Source organism: Manacus candei, unplaced genomic scaffold (genome assembly GCF_025592945.1).
Source record: "Manacus candei isolate 608988 ecotype Guabito, Panama unplaced genomic scaffold, ASM2559294v1 h1tg000018l, whole genome shotgun sequence".
NCBI classification, from domain to species: Eukaryota; Metazoa; Chordata; class Aves; order Passeriformes; family Pipridae; genus Manacus; species Manacus candei.
Window position 1 is genome coordinate 9,572,400 of NW_026138066.1, and position 17,758 is coordinate 9,590,157.

General features: G+C 43.1%; 1 protein-coding gene across 1 annotated transcript in view; it reads left to right on the forward strand.

The window, feature by feature from the left end:
* Positions 1-15,753, forward strand: part of SYN3 (synapsin III) — a 201,240-nt gene extending 185,487 nt beyond the window's left edge. The window contains exons 12-15 of the mRNA XM_051784589.1: positions 5,651-5,785; positions 10,711-10,795; positions 12,269-12,563; positions 14,065-15,753. Coding sequence (XP_051640549.1) covers positions 5,651-5,785; positions 10,711-10,795; positions 12,269-12,563; positions 14,065-14,197 — 648 coding nt within the window. The 3' untranslated portion in view covers positions 14,198-15,753. The remainder of the gene's footprint in view (positions 1-5,650; positions 5,786-10,710; positions 10,796-12,268; positions 12,564-14,064) is intronic.
* The last annotated feature ends 2,005 nt before the right edge of the window (positions 15,754-17,758 follow it).

Genomic DNA, 17,758 nt, shown 5'->3' on the forward strand with positions numbered 1-17,758 from the left:
GGTGCAGATGTGAAGCTGCCTTCTTATCAAGCACATAACAGCCTGTGAGTGTTGCTGGCAGCATCCAAACTTTGGTGCGCCTCAGTGCACCACTATCCAAGTTCCATCCTTCCCAGCTAAGCACTCACAAAGCCAGTACCTCTCTTGTAACTGCTGGTAGGGGTCAACAGCATCATCAACAAACACTCTCATATTCAACCCAACCTGAACATAAGCACTAGATGATGTTATAATAGTGAGCATGTTAACCTCCCCCTGTTACCTAGACAGAGGTCCAGCAGGTGATTTAGTCCATTAAAAATCTAAGTTTCTCTCTAAATGAACCTTTTCTTCAGTCACTTTAAAGGAAACCTACTAATAAAAATCCTAGCTGCATCTAATTTGAAAGAGGAAAATAAATGGTGTAGCAAAAATTCCGTAAGCAACGGGAGCAACCTGATTTAAAAAAAAAAAAACAACAGGTGTACTTTCTAAAATCTTTTGCCCAGATAGCATTCACTACAATAACAGGCCATTAAGACAAAGCACCACAGAGTAACTGCGGGTAGTGTGTATTGTAAAATTTTGTGTTCAGAACTGGACAGACTTCAACTCTGAGAGTTGAAGTTCAGTGTGCTTCTTACCAGGCCAGGAGGCAGACATGGAAGTGGGGTAAATAGCACACTCAGGTTATCTTAACAGGGCAGAGATCGAAGAGCTGGCCAGAAAATCAAAGTGGAAACTGAAGAGATGCTCTGGGGGAGAGAATATCTGGCAAGTAAGCAAGTGCCTCTGTCACTATGTGACCGAAGGAGGCACAGCATCTGACCTGCTGTAAACTCCACCAACACAGAACAGCTGAGGAAGATGAGCAGAGCCAGCCTATGGCTTCATGCAGGGGTGCTGACACACTGGAAAGCTATGTGTGGGAGAGCAGTCCCACCCGCTGAGGATTGGGATGCTGATGAGAACCACATGAGCTCTCCAGTGACTGTGCATTCCTGCATTATGTATCTGCTCTCCCCAGGGAGGGGAGCAGTGACCTGTCAAAGGCCATGTGATATAAGCGTGCTGCCAGCAACTGAATGCTGCCGAGCCTCTGTCTTTCCTGAATTGATGGGGCTGGGGCTGATGGGTCTGCTCCCGTATGCAATTCATCAGCACCTAGAGGAGCATCCCCCAGAGCAGTCTGTCTCCCTGCTGTGCTCTTTTAAACCTCTATGCCTGTGTAGCTGGGAAAGGAAGAGCAAGAAAGCAGTCTCACTAGAGACAACTGTAAGGACATTTGGACTGTGTCCATACATGGTCAGGCGTGAGATGTGGTTTTCATATCCCTGCATTTATTCTTGCACATAAGCCTATGTACGTGCACACATGGCTAATTCTGAGCTTAAAGATTATATGCCTCCATCTGGCTATGCCTCTGTGTTTTCACATCTGCCACCGTGTGTGACTGACTGGGTGAAAGGCACATCCATACACTAACAGCCATCATCAGCTTGCACACGGAGAAATGCATGCTAATACTTCTCTCTTTGAGACCAAGGTAAACAGTAATGGAGCTAATATGACACAAATCAGAAGAAACACAATAGTTTCAGATGGGTCATACTGAATTATCTCAGTGGAGAATCTGATTGAGTGGGCCTGATGTATCAACATCCAAGAGGCATTCAGATGCCAGGCTGATGGACATTGTTGGGAAAGGAGCAGAATAGTGCAACATAAAGAGCAGAGCAAAGCCAAACAGGTACCTTTTCTACTTTATGCAGATCTGAGGGAGATGTTGACAAGTAATTAATTGCCTCCAGCCAACTTCCTGGAGTACTTTTCTTGGTCTGAAACTGAGCCCTTGTTTCGCTTTGTTCTTTTGACACTGGGAGAAAAAAGTTATTTGACAGTGTGACGGCTGTATTTCATTGGTAAGAAGGAACAGTGTGCTGTGACATTTTACAAGAAAGCACGTCTAAATGGGCTGAACAAATAAGGAATTTGCACAATACAATCACTGGCAGTAATTAATTTTCATAGCGCAACGTAATTCTTCGGGAAAGATTCGCAGAGGTAGCGATGGGCAGTTCTATGAACTGAGATTTATCACAGTGGTTTGTTGCAAACAGAATCAGATTAAGACAGATGAGCTATCAACATAGCACAGAAGTAATCTTGAAGTCATGGTATTTGCTCTCTCTTAAATTTCACCTTCTTCTCTTTTCCCATGGCAAACAGAGAATCTGTTAAGTTACTGGCCTTCAAAACTTTAGCACACTTAAGTACCATTTTCATGTCTCATATTGAAACAGATTATGGATTTATCAGTAAATGCCGGTAATTCTTTTTTCTCTGCTTTAAAGAACTTTGTCACTTTGAGGGAATATTCAACATAAGTAGTCAGCACTTGATCAGAAGATCAGATCATCAAAACAGTGCAAATTCTGTACCAGTGTTAGCAGCTAGATTCTCAAAAGAGCTCAGCAATATGTATGGTTTAATAATCTCCCTATTTTTTGGGTAATCTAATCTATTTCCACATCTCTGCTATGCTGAAAAATATGAAGCAAAAAGAGGGCAAGTGAAATGGTCCATGTGATTTATTCTTCTTCCTGGAAGAATAAGCTAAGCCTTACCCACCATACAGCCTAACTGTGTTACTGGACATGCTCCTTGCTGCCCTGCAAGGAGCCCTGCCCACCCCTCCAGCACTGCCTATCGTTTCTTTTGATATGTCTAATCATCAGTTTCCTTCCTTCCTTCCCTAGAAATCACCTAACACTCCACTCTTGCACATCAGAGAGTGGAATAACAAGCCCAGCCTTCAGGCTTCAGCATCAGAGAGGCACAGTGGGAGAACCCCGACGGTGTTTTTCTGAGTCTCTTCTCTGACTAGCCACTTCCCATCACCCCTCATACACCTTATCAGGCAACAGCAGCTGCATCAGGAGCAGCCACAGACCTTGGGCAGCTGCAAGGACGGGTCCATATGTGCCAACATCTTCTTGTCTTGCCCAGCTGTTCTGTGATTGTCCAGGAAGAGATGAGTGCAGTCTATCTGTGATTCATGTATTCCTCTCAGCCTTTGATTTATTTCAGTATTAGTTTTTGTACCTGCCCAGTTCCAGACCAATTCCCCCTTTCCAGAGGACAGGCAAGGTGACATCTCGTGATTTTTTTCAGTTCAGTGGCAACCAGCTGTGTCATTTTGCCCAAAGAAACCACTACCATTTTCAAAGGCCTTCCCTTGTGCATTTGACTGTTCAATCCTCTATTTTCTGTCTCCCACATCTCACATTCCCCTGCCAGACACTATACAGCAGGACAGCAGATAGCATCATACCTGGTGCACCTTCACTGGTTCAGGTGGGACCAGTTCATTCCCCCTGGTGCGTTGGTTTATAAAGCACCATCTTGCCTTCCTCTCCAGACAATTTAGCCACAGAAAAAGGGGAAAGCAGTCCTTAAGGTGGGAAAATCAGCTCTGAGGGCCTCAACACAGTAAAGAAATGGACCTGTTGGAGCAGATCCGGAGGAGGGCCATGAAGATGATCTGAGGGCTGGAGCATCTCTCCAGGCTGAGAGAGTTGGGGTTGTTCAGCCTGGAGAAGAGAAGGAACTGGGGAGATCTTATAGCACCTTGCAGTACATAAAAGGGGCCCATAAGAGAGACAAGGACAAACTTTTGAGCAGGGCCTGTTGCAATAGGACAAATGGTAATGATTTTAAACTAAAAGAGGGTACATCTAGATTGAATACAAGGAATATATCTTTTTACAACGTGGGTGGTGAAGCACTGGCACAGGTTGCTCAGAGGGGTGGTGGATGCCCCATCCCTAGAAACATTCAAGGTCGGGCTGGATCTATTTGAAGATGTCTCTGCTCATTGTAGGGCTATTTGACTAGATGGCCTTTAAAGCTTTCTTCCAGCCCAAACCATTCTATGACTCCATGAGATGCGGGGTTTGGGGTGTTTTGAGCAGAGCCGTGTCCCAGTGAGTCCCACGGCGGGTGGGAGCAGGGAGCTCGGCTCGCCTGACTCTTGGCAGGGTAACGGCATCATCTAGTGGCCACACGGGTCCCTCGCACGGCACGCTGCAGGGAGATGGGAGACCTCTCTTCTCACTCGGGAACAGGGACTGCCAAATTTTCCTTTAAGACAGGATTGGACAGGAGGGAAAACTGCGCAGCAGCCTGATGGAGGGCCCCCCGGAACCCTTGGCTAGTGAGACTCAGGCCATTCCCTGACACTGCTAGGAAACTTCACATTACCCACCTGATTTCTTAATGGAAAAACAGCTAAGTGAATATTGGAAGGAAAAGCCACAGTGTGTATTTAGCTGAACACTGCCATATAATTTTCTAACCTCCTTCTTTCACCCCGTGGGCCAAGTAGGCCATGGATATAAACATCGACCCACTCTTCATGTGTACCCCAGTTAAAAATTCCTAGGTAGCTTCTCCAATGTTCAAAAAAGACACATATAGAAATTAATCAAAACTATTATTCTGCAAGAAAAGAGCAGAATACAAACTCAGTGAACTAACCTCACTGATTTCCTCTTCTTGAAATCTAAAAAAATGAGGGAGCAAAACTTTCTGTTTCCCTCCAAGAGTGGACTCTTACAGTTTGCTAGGGTGGAGTCCATTTCTGTGGACTGTTATCTGAGTGTGAGTCAGTGCTTTTCTTAAGCAATGCATCCTTTAACTTTGCATTTTCAGGGGGTTTAATGTTTGCTTTAAAAATAAAAGCAAAATAAAATAAACTCTTCCAACCCTGATATTTTGGTACTATTATATTTACTCCAGCTGAACCTTAACTTCATCATAGTACAGTTCTTCCTGTGGGATTTAGCTAATGCTTGCAAAGCACTTGATTTATGATGAACTGCTGAAAATTTTGTTCAGGGCTGCAATACAGCTGAGGGTCTGCTCTGCTTTCATTATTATTGTTGTCAGGCCATTTCTTACCTCAAAGACCCTTTGACAGTTTTCCTTCCCCCATCCCCACAGTCTTACTTCCCACTTTCCCCAGCACAGTTGTAGAACTTGCTTGGTAAGCAGTTGTATTGCAGCAATATCAAGAGAACAAGCAGAGAAAAAGTTTACTTTCCTGCACTGGGTGTGTTTTGGTGACATCCTATTCACTACACATCTGTGGTGTTTATTTCCCTTCTCAGGGTGCAGTGCTTTGTGTTGATTAACCCCAAATGTTTCCTGGTTTCCTCCAGTCCCTGTTGCTCTCATCTCCCCAGGCTTCAGCACATGTTGGTTCCCTTCTCCTGTGGCCCTTTCAGCTGCAATGTCACCCCCAAACACTGTGGGAAAATACCAGAGAGACCTCATCCATCAGAGACATCTCCCCAGGACATGTGAAAGAAAAAGTTTGTATTTAGTTGATTTAGAAAGCCTCCAGCCATCAGAAGTCTTGGCTTGGCTTCCAAGTTGTAAAGGGAAGGAAGACGGAGAGCTGGGGGAAGTACATGCTATTTTCAAAAAACCCTAAGTGAAATTCCATGCCTGGAGAAGTCAAGCATGCTTCAGCACGAGGAGAGGGGTGACTACAGGTGTTGGCAAGGATGTGGAGACACAAAACAGGTTAATGTGAGAGGTGAGTTGAAACAGGCATCTGCCGGCAGGAAACCTCCTTACTAACTGTTGTTTTTATCTTCTGTGGCAGGTGATGGACAGCTCAATGCCCCTGATTGGGGAGCACATAGAAGAAGACAGACAGCTTATAGCTGATCTGGTTGTTTCCAAAATGACTCAGCTTGTCATCTCTGCTGGATCTACACCGTCACCGCTGAGGCCTTGGGTATGAGTGAATAGAGACCTTGTGGCCAAGTTATTTCCCGAACTTTTTTTTCTCTCTCTCTCTCCTCGCTGAGGGTGTCAGGCAGTCAGACATCTCAGAGAGTTGAACAATCCCATATGGGAGTGTATGGGACAGACTGACTCCTGCTCTTCCACAGAAGTCTCTCATACACTCTTTGAAGTGGGTGCCCCTGAGGAACACATCTCTCTCCCTTACTCTCCTTCCATATAAGTGTGACATCACATCAGTAGCATGTCCATACATCGAGATATTTGGACTTGCTAAATTCATGGGTTCATATTGAGATCAGACATTTTTAAAGGTTCTTCTAACGCTCAACTTCATTTCCATCTAACACCATCCCTGAGGATAGGTTTCATTCCAGTTTTTGCACCCCTGATGAAAATCTGTGCTTTCAAGAATAGAAAGTGAGGATCTCCACCAAGACTTGTTCTACTACTTACTGCAGACTTTCTTCAGGAGGAGGCTTGACTAAGGCTGAATTCGTATAAGACCCTGTCACTTTTGCATTTAAACTGACCCCTTAGTGCTTCTCGTGTGCACCCATTTTGAGTTTCAAATGCATCTAATTTTAGTGCTGCATTTCCCAGTGGCAGTTCCATGCAAATGAAACACGCCAGAACATAACCTGTGTATCCAGGTGTATGTGCAACGCCTCTTTCAGTATCTAGCAGGGGGACAAGCATGAAGGTTTGAGGACAACAAATCTGTACAGTAGAAAAGACAAGAGAGTAAAAAGGTTGAGGGATAAAACTGACTGCAACTGGTACAATTTTCATTTCCACTTGAGACAAAAAAAATAGGAGAAAGTACTTTATGGCACTCTGCCTTTGTCAGATGACAGTCCACTCCTGCTAAACCAGGTCCCCACGTGAAGGGTATTCGAGGTGACTCAAGGTTTTAGCTAGAGCGAAGGAGTAGACATTTAATAGACATTAAAAATGCTTTGAGGCAGGGAAAGTGATACAGAAGGGATAGCATTTACTCTGGCCAAAGAGGAATCAAGAACTGGCATCTGAAATAGCCAAGATATAGAGTGTATGAACTAAGAGTATGGGGAAACCAAGAGAAACTGAGAACATGGTCAGATACATCTGTTTTCTATGTCCTTAATATACCGGTACAGTATTGGATTGGATTACAACAAACCTAAAATAGGGCCAAAATAAGAACAAAACAAATGGTCTTGGAGAGATAGGTTGTCAAATAGAAGAGTCAAATAAGAAAAGTGTTTTCATTGGGAATACAACCTAAAAATATCTGTATATATAACCAAGAAAATCAAACCCACAAGCATGTTAACCAGAGTGTTTTGCTATAGAGAAAGAGCTTGGTGCCACAAACATTGCAGAAACTGCACACAACGCAATAATTAACATAATGTTATAACAGTTAGAAATGTGCAGAGAGAAATAATAAAATATGAGGCCAGTGAGATGCAGAACTAGAGATACAGGTGAAAACTTCCACAGAATGAAGATAAATAGCAATTCTGAAAATAAGGACAGCAGTACTGAATACATAGAAATATGAATTCTTGGACATCCTATGGGCATGAATAGAATACCTATGCAATTTGACCTCTCTATACTAGTCTCTGGATCAAGAACACCTGAGAAATTATGAAATAGAGTGCACAGCTTTGACAGAGATGGAAGAAGGAACAAGTCATAGCAATGTGAGACTACAGCTATCAAGAAGCAAGTCAAATAGCACAGTGGGACAGCAATCCAGAGGGAGGAAAGAAAACTTTGACTTTGCCTTAAGAAACACCCAAGTACAAATTCAGAAAGTTAATATGTACCCTTAGGTTTGATGTCCAAGGGACAGATGCAATATCAGAAAGAGTATGACACAAGCAGTTAGAAAAGAAAATCAATCAACTCCCTAGCATTAAAACTGTATGGATGCTATTTGAGAGACCATTGTTTTCCATCATACATATATACGTTTCTGATCTGCTCCTGATCCAAGAATGGAGGAAATAAACTTGAAGAGATAAGTGACAAAGAGGACATTCAAGACAAACAGGGGGGAAAATAATCTTTTAAATTTGGAAATTTGACATTTAAGAAGACCTTTATGCAGCACCATACAAGTAATAAAAGGAAATGTAAAAAGGATAGAAATTGATTTTGAAGAGCAGATAGAGGGAAGAATGAAACAAGAGTTCAACAGAAAATGGAAACCTATCAAAGAATTGGTGGGCTCTGTGGATCATCCAAAGTTAAGGGAGAAAAGAAAGGCATCAGGGACAGTGTTGTGACTCTAGTAAATTTAAATGCTGAAAGCAGGGAACTTCTTTACCTAGTTATAGCTTTTCCTGATGAGAATGACAGGGGAGAGAACAAAAACAGTTATTAAATCAGTGATGACTAATATTTTTAAAAATTCTTAAGCCCCCAGCCCCAAATGGCTATGTCCAACAAACTGAAGTTAGGAAGTGACTAAGCTGCCAAAAAAAACTATGCAATATCATTAGAAACAGTTAGTGCTCCAGAGGATTGGTGTCCAACAAATACAAAATATGTGTTTTAAAAGTTGTAAGAGTAATTTAGAAAAATTTAGACAAGTCATAGACCTCATGAATTATCTCAAATGATAATTTAAAGAAGAATACAGAAGACTAATAAACCAACAGAACCACAGCTTAATACCTACACATATCTACATTAGTTTTACAAAGAAAAAATGTCCCATTAATTTCCTTTTGATTCTTTTCCTCTCAGTTCTTTGAGAATTCTTTCATAAAGTTGTAGATAACAAGCAATCAGTCAAAATAATGTAGCTAGTAAAAAAAAAAAGCCTTGGGCAAGGTAATAGACAAGAGCTATTAAAGAAAGAAAGCAGAGGGGGGTAAAAGGCAAAGTTTTATTGTGAAGCGGAAGCTGACCTCAAGTATGGGAGATTTTAATTCTTGCAAACAGTCAGCAGAGGGGATTCTTCAGGGATACTAAGCCTGGCCATGTTGATAAATGGGTTGGTTGAGCTCACAACAAATTTGTTTTCATGCCTACAACTTGAAACCTGGTTTCATGTTACAGCTACGGTTCTTCCCTTGCCTCTCTGATCCACCACCAGCCTTTCCCCTCATGGTTTCTCTTCCAAAGGCAGAAGACCTTGTGCTGGTTCTCACCCCTTCACCACTGAGCTTCAAAAGCCTGTTTTGCCTTCATCTCTGGGATGCCTTGACTGGCTGTAGGGAAAGGCTGTAGAGGTGAATGTGAGATCTAATTCCCTCTCTTCAGCTGGTCTAATCAGGATGTGTCATAGCATTAAGATGTCTCACAGCATTTAGACAGTAAATTTCCACCAACACCAAGGTAAGGTCTAGTGTTCCAAGCTATGTAGGACTAGGGGCCATGGAAAATTTTCAGATTTTCCTCCCCCATCTCTTTGCAAGTCCCAGATAAATAGTGTAAAAGATGGGCTGGCAACCTCATCACATTTATGTTAGTCCATTGAAACTAATTTCAATGTTTCCAACTACGAAACCTTTCTTCCTATTTCCAGAATCACTTAGCTCATTCTCCTGACCTTCCAGGAGCCTTGAAGACCCTTTTATCATGATGTTCTCCATGTAAATAATCCGGCATGTACCAGCCTATCTGTCTCCAGCTTCCCCTGCTTTCATAAACAGTTTTGTGCAATAGGATTACTCAGACTTTTGTTAACTTTGGACTGGCCCTCTGTGCAGCTTTTCTGTGTTGCTTAATCTGTTTATTAAAATATCTGTCAAAAAGACTAAACAGTGAGAGAGAAGAAAGAGCAGATGGCACCGAATTATTTTTGTTAGTCAGAACCAGGAATGGCAGTGAAGAACATCTGACAGAGCCATGTATGTTAAGCCACAACAACAGCAAATGAAACTCCATATGGAAGACTGAATGGTAAGCTAAACTGGGGGTAGAGAGAGGGAGAGCATAAACAATCTGCAGATCTTTCAAGTGGCACTAGCCATTCCCTTGAGAAAGTCTTTGTCGCATACAGGCTAATGAAAACCATTGCTCAGCCTATGCTTGCGTTGACAAGGGAAAAGCAGAAAATTAGGATGCAGGAGAAACGAACAAGCAACGTATACAGACAACCCAGATATTGCTTCATCTGGAAAAATGTAAGCAGACCCACCTCTGGCATCTGCAGAAGGAATCACAAAGCTGGGAAAGAGAAGTTGGTGATGAAAACAATTAGGGGCTTGGAAACATTCCCATGGAGGGACTGAAGGGATTCAGTCTCTTAGCTTTAGAAAGGAGGTGAAAGAGAAAGAGGGCAGTGAAGGTTTGCAAAATAATGAATAGCCTAGCAGGGGCAGGTTGTGAGAACTAGTCTCAAAACTCAGAACAAGAAATGGAGACGAGAAATGGGAAAGACAGTGAGGCTGAGAGCTGAGCAAGATTCAAAGGGTCTGGGTATAAATATCAAAACAAAATATCTGGAACTGTTGCAAAGGTTTTGCAGAGCAGATAATAAGCTTCATGTTTCAGGGTTGAAGCTGGCCCTTGCTTATTAGCAATCAAGAGGAGACCCCTTAGGGTAAAGAGATGATTACTCCATAGACATTTCCATAGTTCATCCCTCCTTTCTTTGGAACATCTGGTGCTGGCAACTGTCCAAAATGGGAGATGGGACTGAGAGACCCCCTCCGGCTAGATACATTTGGTAATTCCTAATTGTCTAAAAAACATTCTAAACTGTAACTTCATTGTTATTCCCTGTGAGCAAACAACTTCTATGTTCTTTATTACTCACCTCTCCATTTTAGTCCCATGAGATTTTACCAGCCAGATGCTGCATGTGTGTATGTGTGTATTTAAGGAACACTTCATGACTCTACAGTTCCTGTATTACCTCAGGGCTTCTCTTTGGGGACTCCGTATTAACTGGAATGGCTTTTTTTCCTCTAGCCTCCACAAGTTCAGCCGGTGTCAATGAAATCTCAGACTGGACCTCAGCTTGGACAGCTGTCACAACCACGGCCTCCTCCCCAAGGTACAAGTTCTTTGATTCCCAGGACAGTGATGACTGTGAGTCCTATCAGTTTGCCTTCTAAACAAAAGCTATCAGGACAAAGGTTTCACTCATTTTCCAATTCACTGTCAAACAGGCAGCAAATTCAGTGTGCTGCTAAAGCAGATATTGTCATATTCCACAGCAGCTCAAAAGTGGGATGAAAATTGGATACCAGATCCACTTGATATCCCTGGTAGGACTTAGCTCATCAAAACGAGGCCACTTGAACTGGCACTGGAGTAGGATTCTGGGCATGGAGTATATTTGTGTTTGCACAAAGCTGTAGTAGCTACAAGTGTTAAGAAGTGATGGGGAGATGCTAGTGTTGTCAGGCCTAGAACAGACACCAATGTGGTGATGTCAGGATCCTTGATCCATCTGTTCAGGTGTTCCCATGTCAACAAGAGTATACTCCCAGCTCCTTCTGACAGCAGTAGCGGGTTTGACTTCTGTGGCTTGGTGAGAACAACAGGTTTGGCTTATTGTCCTGATTTACTCTGAGGTGACGAAGCACAGGGCTGCCCTGTGGGTACCCAGGTCATACCAACCACTCAATTCACATAACTGATTAGACCCTCATTTTTGCCACCTTTATCCCTTCCTTTCTCCACTCCAACCTCCTACCAGATTAACACCCACCTCTAATTATCTTTTCCTCATTGGTCACAGTTTTACTGCATCCAAAATCCAGTATTTCTGATATGAAATGCATCTATGTAATCTTGGCATTACATACTATGACTGATATGAGCTGTTGGCCTTGCAGGATACTGCTCCCCATCTGTCTCCAGTACTCCCCTTCAATTCTCTGTAAAGTTTTTTCTCACATAACTCCCCATTCCACCTGTGAAACCCGGCCAGCCCTCACAACACTATCTGTAACTTTTGTCAGGCTCTCACAGTGTTATCTGTCATGTCCAGCAATTTCTCATGTCACATCCAATTGTTTTCCACTTCCTCTTCAGAGAGTCTGCTACCAGTGCAGCTGAAGCCACCTGGAACAGATAGTTCCAGCATGGATGGTGATAGGATGGAGTGTCTCACATCAAACTGCTGGGCCCATGAAGGGATTGGTGACCCAAACCAGCCCAGTTAGCTTTCATTTCCCACAGAGTTGGTTCTCCAGTGACTCTTCCTTCCCCAAGCAGGATGTGCTTACCAAGAAAAAGAAATACCAGACACATGGAAGAGTAAAACAGGTTGAAGTGACTCCCTTCAGGGAGAGTGGAGGGTCTTCTTTAGTGCTGAAGGAGATAGAAAAATGGACAACTCTACAGAAGAGGGCATGAGACCAATTTTAGGCCTATAAAAGAGGTTTTTCCTCATTCTTCCCAATGAAGCTAAACTGAAGAGTCTCTCCCCTTAGCAAGACCTGTTCTTCCATATAGATGTTTCATGCTTGTTGTCCACCACGTGCACTTCCTCACATTTATGTCTACATGTCCCTTTCAGGTGGACCACGCCAGCCACAAGGATCTCAGCCTACGCGAACAAACGTACCTCCACAGCAGCGGCTCTCTCCTCAAGGACAGCAGCCCCAGAGTCCTCTGTCCACTTCCCCTCAACAAAGGTCACCTGGATCTCCACAGCAAGTCCGATCAGCAACTGGGTCCTCTCCAGTCCAGGCTTCCAAGGCGGGCGCATTCCCTCCACAGCAGCCTAGACCTCCTGCCCAAGGCCGGGCTCCAAGCCAGCCAAGCCCGACGGAAACATCCAAACAGCAAGTTGCCCCACACCCACACCTGAAGTAAGTGCTCTGATAACCTGCTACTATCTGTAGATACCCTGAGCTGACATGAAGAACATATCACCTGTTGTCAGGCAGAAGTAACCAGGGACAAAGACCTGCATAACTGTGAGTGACTTCAGAGGTATATATAAATATCCCTGGGCATAACGGGCCACCATTGACCTGTTGTCAGGAAGAAAAAGTTGTATTTGACATCACTAAGAATTCACATTCTTCCTCTTGTTCTTGTGCTCATTGTTAATCATGTGCTCTACCCTGGCCATATCAACACAGCCACTGCCTTCCCAGTAGGGTGTACACACCTTACAGGCTGTAAACAACACAATATGGCCCAGAAAGCTCAACAGGAGTCATTCCTTCACTATTCCCTGAATGCAGGAGCTACACAGCTTCTTTTCTGGGCAATTTTTTGCAATTGGTAGCAAAAAGGGAGGGGAGGGGGGGTAAGGGGAAGTGGCCCTCCTCATATATATGAAACTCCAGATGGTGACTGTATGTTGAAGTGCTCTTCTGGAGCAGAGCACACCAATGAATTATTGTTGATCTCTGATAGCAGCCTTGGCTGTCACCCTTCACAGAGCATATCTGGCTGGCACCATGGCAGGAAAGATTGGCAAAAAAAAGTCTGATGCTGACAAAAAGTTAACACGAGCAAATCGGTATGAACTGGCCAGAACAAAATATAGGCTAGGAATGAGAAGACAATTTCTAGGAATCAGAGGAGTGATATTCTGGAATAGGCTTTCAGTGATGATGTTTACATTAGCAAGACAAACCAAAAAAAGTGTACTTAAGGATCAAAATGTTGGTGTTAAGGATGCAGTCACCACACTATACATATTTCAGGTACTTGGTTTTCAGAGTCTGGTCTTGTGGTGGATACCTATTACTGACCAGAAGAAACCACTCATTGACTAAGCACAGTAGCAGGGAAAATTGGGAGATTTACTTTAAAAACACAGTCCTGAAGTTAAACACTAGCAGGTACATACCCAGCAGGAGCAGTGTGGCCAACCAAAAGACCTATATTACAGAGCTGACAGTCAGAGCACACAGGCTAGGGAGGGCAGGCAAATGCACACGTTGCAGGGGACATGGCTATCAACTTACCAAACCTCTTGTGCTCTCACAGCTGAAAGGACAGGGCTATCATTCATGGTACAGCTGATGAGAGACAGGTGACCTTCAGTATGAATCCATTCTTCTGCATTAGTAGTGAAATTACTTAACAGTTCCTCACAACGGCCGCGCCAAATGGCAGTTGCATACTTTTAGTCAGATGTTTTCATCAACTCTTACCAGTCTGGATTGAGCCACTTGTCCATGTCGCATCCTTTCCCAACTCCCCATTCTTAGATGTCTTAGCACATGGAGATTATCCTTGCTAACCTCTCCTTTTATTCTTGAATTTGTCTGTGTGATGGAACACAAAGCATCAGTAACCAGCTTTGAATTACCACCTTCTCCTGCTGAGCCAGAACTCTGTTTTCCATTTCAGCAAATCGCAGTCCCTGACAAACACCTTCAGCATATCTGAATCACCTCAGCGGGGAAATGCCAGTGAAGATGAAGCAAAAGCTGAGACCATCCGCAACCTGAGGAAATCATTTGCTAGCCTGTTTTCTGATTAACAGTTCTGCAGGTGGATCTGTGCTTTTGTCAGTCCTCACTCTACATAATAGCATACCTGATGTCATCCTGGAATACACTCAGTGGAACCAAGCGACTTACAACTACCACCTGGGTAAAGGGAATTTAGAAAACTACAGTTGTTTTAATACAAAGAAAATATTCTAATAACAGTCTGAAAAGTGACTGCATAAAAATGTCACTACTTCATTGTTTTTTCTGCATAATCAGATCTGTTCAAATGACTGAATTGTAAAGCAATTTTACTCTTGCTAACTTCTGTGGAGTCGACACAGTTATGACAGTGCAAACTGGGTTTTATTTTGATTTGTACATAGTCAATACAATTGCTAACTTCCAATTACTGAATTCTTGTTAAGGTTGACCTAAAAAACATGGGCTTCTTTCAGAAACACATATGCAAAGGCAGAGTCAAGAATAAGTACTCATTGACTGATAAAGTGAGCATGTTTGAGCATGGAAATACAGTGAACTGTGGAACTTCGTGATACCAACTTCATAAAAGGTCACTTTTCAGAGCAAAACTACATCCAAGTTAAATATGGTACCAGGCATCAGTAAGCGCCAAAGATCACATGAGCAGGTCATCCAGATGGACTCCTGGTTTATTCCAGATCTCTCTGCTCATAGCAGATAAAAGATCTCTGTTTCATGCCTTGCATTTATGTCCCCTGCACATGATCCCCAAGTTCTGAGAGAAAAACATTGTGTTCTAACCCTGTAGCCTTAGCTCAAAAATAACCTGAGAAATGGGTCTTCCACATAAAAAACAACTTCTTCCCCTGCCCCTGAAAACACCAGAGTTCACATTCACAGTTCACACAAATTCCAGACAAAACCCAGCTAAACTCCAAGCACTTTGGTGACTTGGTCACATCTGGCTAAGCATTTCCCTCAGGAAAGTGCCTAATTAATAGCAGAGCTGATGAAGTGCACATACTTGTGTGCTGAGTGTTCCATAATACCGAATGGACAGAGATATGGAGTGAAATCCTGTCTCCCTCCCTGAACTCCCACTGACTTCGCTGGGGTGAATGCAAAATGAATGCAAGGTGACAAACCTGCAACAGAACAGGAAAATTATACTTCACAAATAAGATGAGCTGGGTCCATCCAGAGACATCAAGCCATGGCAGGACATGTATGGGATTGCCCCAAGCTGGTCACAATAAGTATTAGTCCTCTCTAACCATCTCTGAGAATTATTCTTCCAGAGAAGACAGAGATGGATCTTCACCAGTGTGCTTTTTCTCTAAGCCTGCAACACTGAATGAAGCCATGTATGTGCCCATATACTAGAACTTGGATATCAAGAAACCCAGGAATGACACAAGCTATGTTCATGATTGCAAAAACCCACCCTGGGTAAATCCATGTATTTATAGCTATTTCTGCCAGGTGAGAACCCCCTTGCACCCTGTGAGCTCTGGTTATAATATACCTAATGCAGGTGTCAGTCCTCATCCCACCTCCTCAAAATACAGCTTCAAGGCCAGACTTGGCTTTGTGCTTCCCTTAGCAACTTCACCATGATGATACTTAGGAATGCCCAGGGAGGTCAGTAAGTTTTAAGTTAAAAAAATATCTCAGCCAATGGCACAGATCTTTGCTGTCACTTAAACCAGGAGATCCCCAAAACAGCAAAAGCAACAGCTGCATTTGCCATCTCGGATCTTATGATTCACTGGTGGGAATAAAGCCAAACATGGAAATCCTTCCTGCATAGCACCTGTAATGAACATCTAAATCCAATGCAGTCATCTGGACCTTGTATGACCTACCCCTGAGCAGGCCTTTGCACATATAATGGCAAGTAACAGCATAGCTTTTCCAGGTTGGAAGTCTCTCAAGAGACACATCTGGATCAATGATTTATACCTCAAGGCCAGTATTACAGGACCACCTTACTCTCTGATTATTTGTTTCTGTTGTTATTTTTGTCCCCAGTTCTGTGTTGTCCTTCAAGGTTTGCTAAGCAGTTTACAATGTAGCATCATAAATACATGTCATTGTCTGAGAAAAAAACCAGTCCCTGATGTTTTGGAGTCTCCAGGAGCAATAAAAGCATGACAAATGGGCTTGAGCAAGACTGGTCCCACTGGCAAGAATAGCAGATTAACAGGCTCCACTATATGGAGAAGAGGTAATACAATGCTGGCGGGAGAGGATTTCCTTCTGTAACACTTCCCTCAGCATGGTTTAATGCCTTTCCCTACTAAATGGTCACCAGAGATGCAGAGTCAGAAATAAAAGTTTACTGCCAGAATCCTCAACTGTTCTATCCCCTGAAACTCTTTATGTCTCCCTTACCAACACGACATATACAAAAAAAGTAACTAGTGACTAGTATGACACAGCCCCATAAATCGACCCCAGTTCATCACTGAAACCACAACAGCTGGATCATTTGCTGATGCTGCATTTGAACACAGCAGGGCTGTCCTCGAATGGACCACAGTAACAGGACAGCACTGCTGACTTGATACCTAACAGTGACTCAAGTATCTTAATTTGCCTACAGCTCCCAGCTGTCACCTTTCCAGGGACAAGCAAACAGAATTGCATCTCCCCTCCTTCTAGCTACAAGTACGAGCAACAGGCATTGTCAGCTTATCTTAGTTATTCCCATAGTTCCTGAAAAGCATCTCCATTTCTATTCATAGAAGTGCTTTAATGAAAACAGAGTTGATTTCCTGAGTTAAAATGATGAAAATCTACGCTGTGTCCTATGAATGTCCCAACAGCACAACTCAAGTCTACAATTATGATGCTCACATACTAGATGTTGTGGCTAGCAGGAGATTCACAAATGCATCATCCAAACCTCAGGTTGTCACCTTTGATGCCAGGTTTCTAGTCCAAAATCCCTACACTCCAACAAAGAGACAGAGGGAATACAAGCGGTATATTCTCCATTTACATGAATGGAAAACTAAGGTATACCCAAGAGGTATTTAGCTACCGAAATATAACAGCTGGAGCTAGGGGCAGTAAGAAGGCAACAGAAAAACTAGTAAATAGAAGCTACATTTAAATCACAGGGCAGACAAGCCCCACAGCATGCCTTGGGACATTTCTCACACAGTTGTGAAAACTGAACACCTGGTCAGAGCTTTCTTTTGTCTTGTTTGCTTTAGTTTTCTTCACATGGAAGCCAGGAAGCATGAGTAGGTTTGTGCATTTGGATCCAACCCAAGAAGGAGCTGGTAGGCAGCTATGACACCCACCCATATCCACCACCTGGAAAATTAGTTTCCATTTTGCTGTTTAAATACAAACTGAGAAACATCTTGATTTTCCTGTCATAGCTAGGTGTGGTATTTCAAGAGAAATGTCATTTACATTCCCAGGCAAGCTAAAGTCCAGAAGAACAGCAGTCCTACTTGTAAATGCAGAGTACTTTACTGTCTTCCACTAACCACATAAGACTTTACACCCTGTGTATGGCTCAGCTGCTTCACATCTGGTTGGGTCTAAGTTTGATGAGTAAGATAAAACAATAAATAGAAAAGCCAAGGAAAATAGTTCCTTATTTGCAAGTG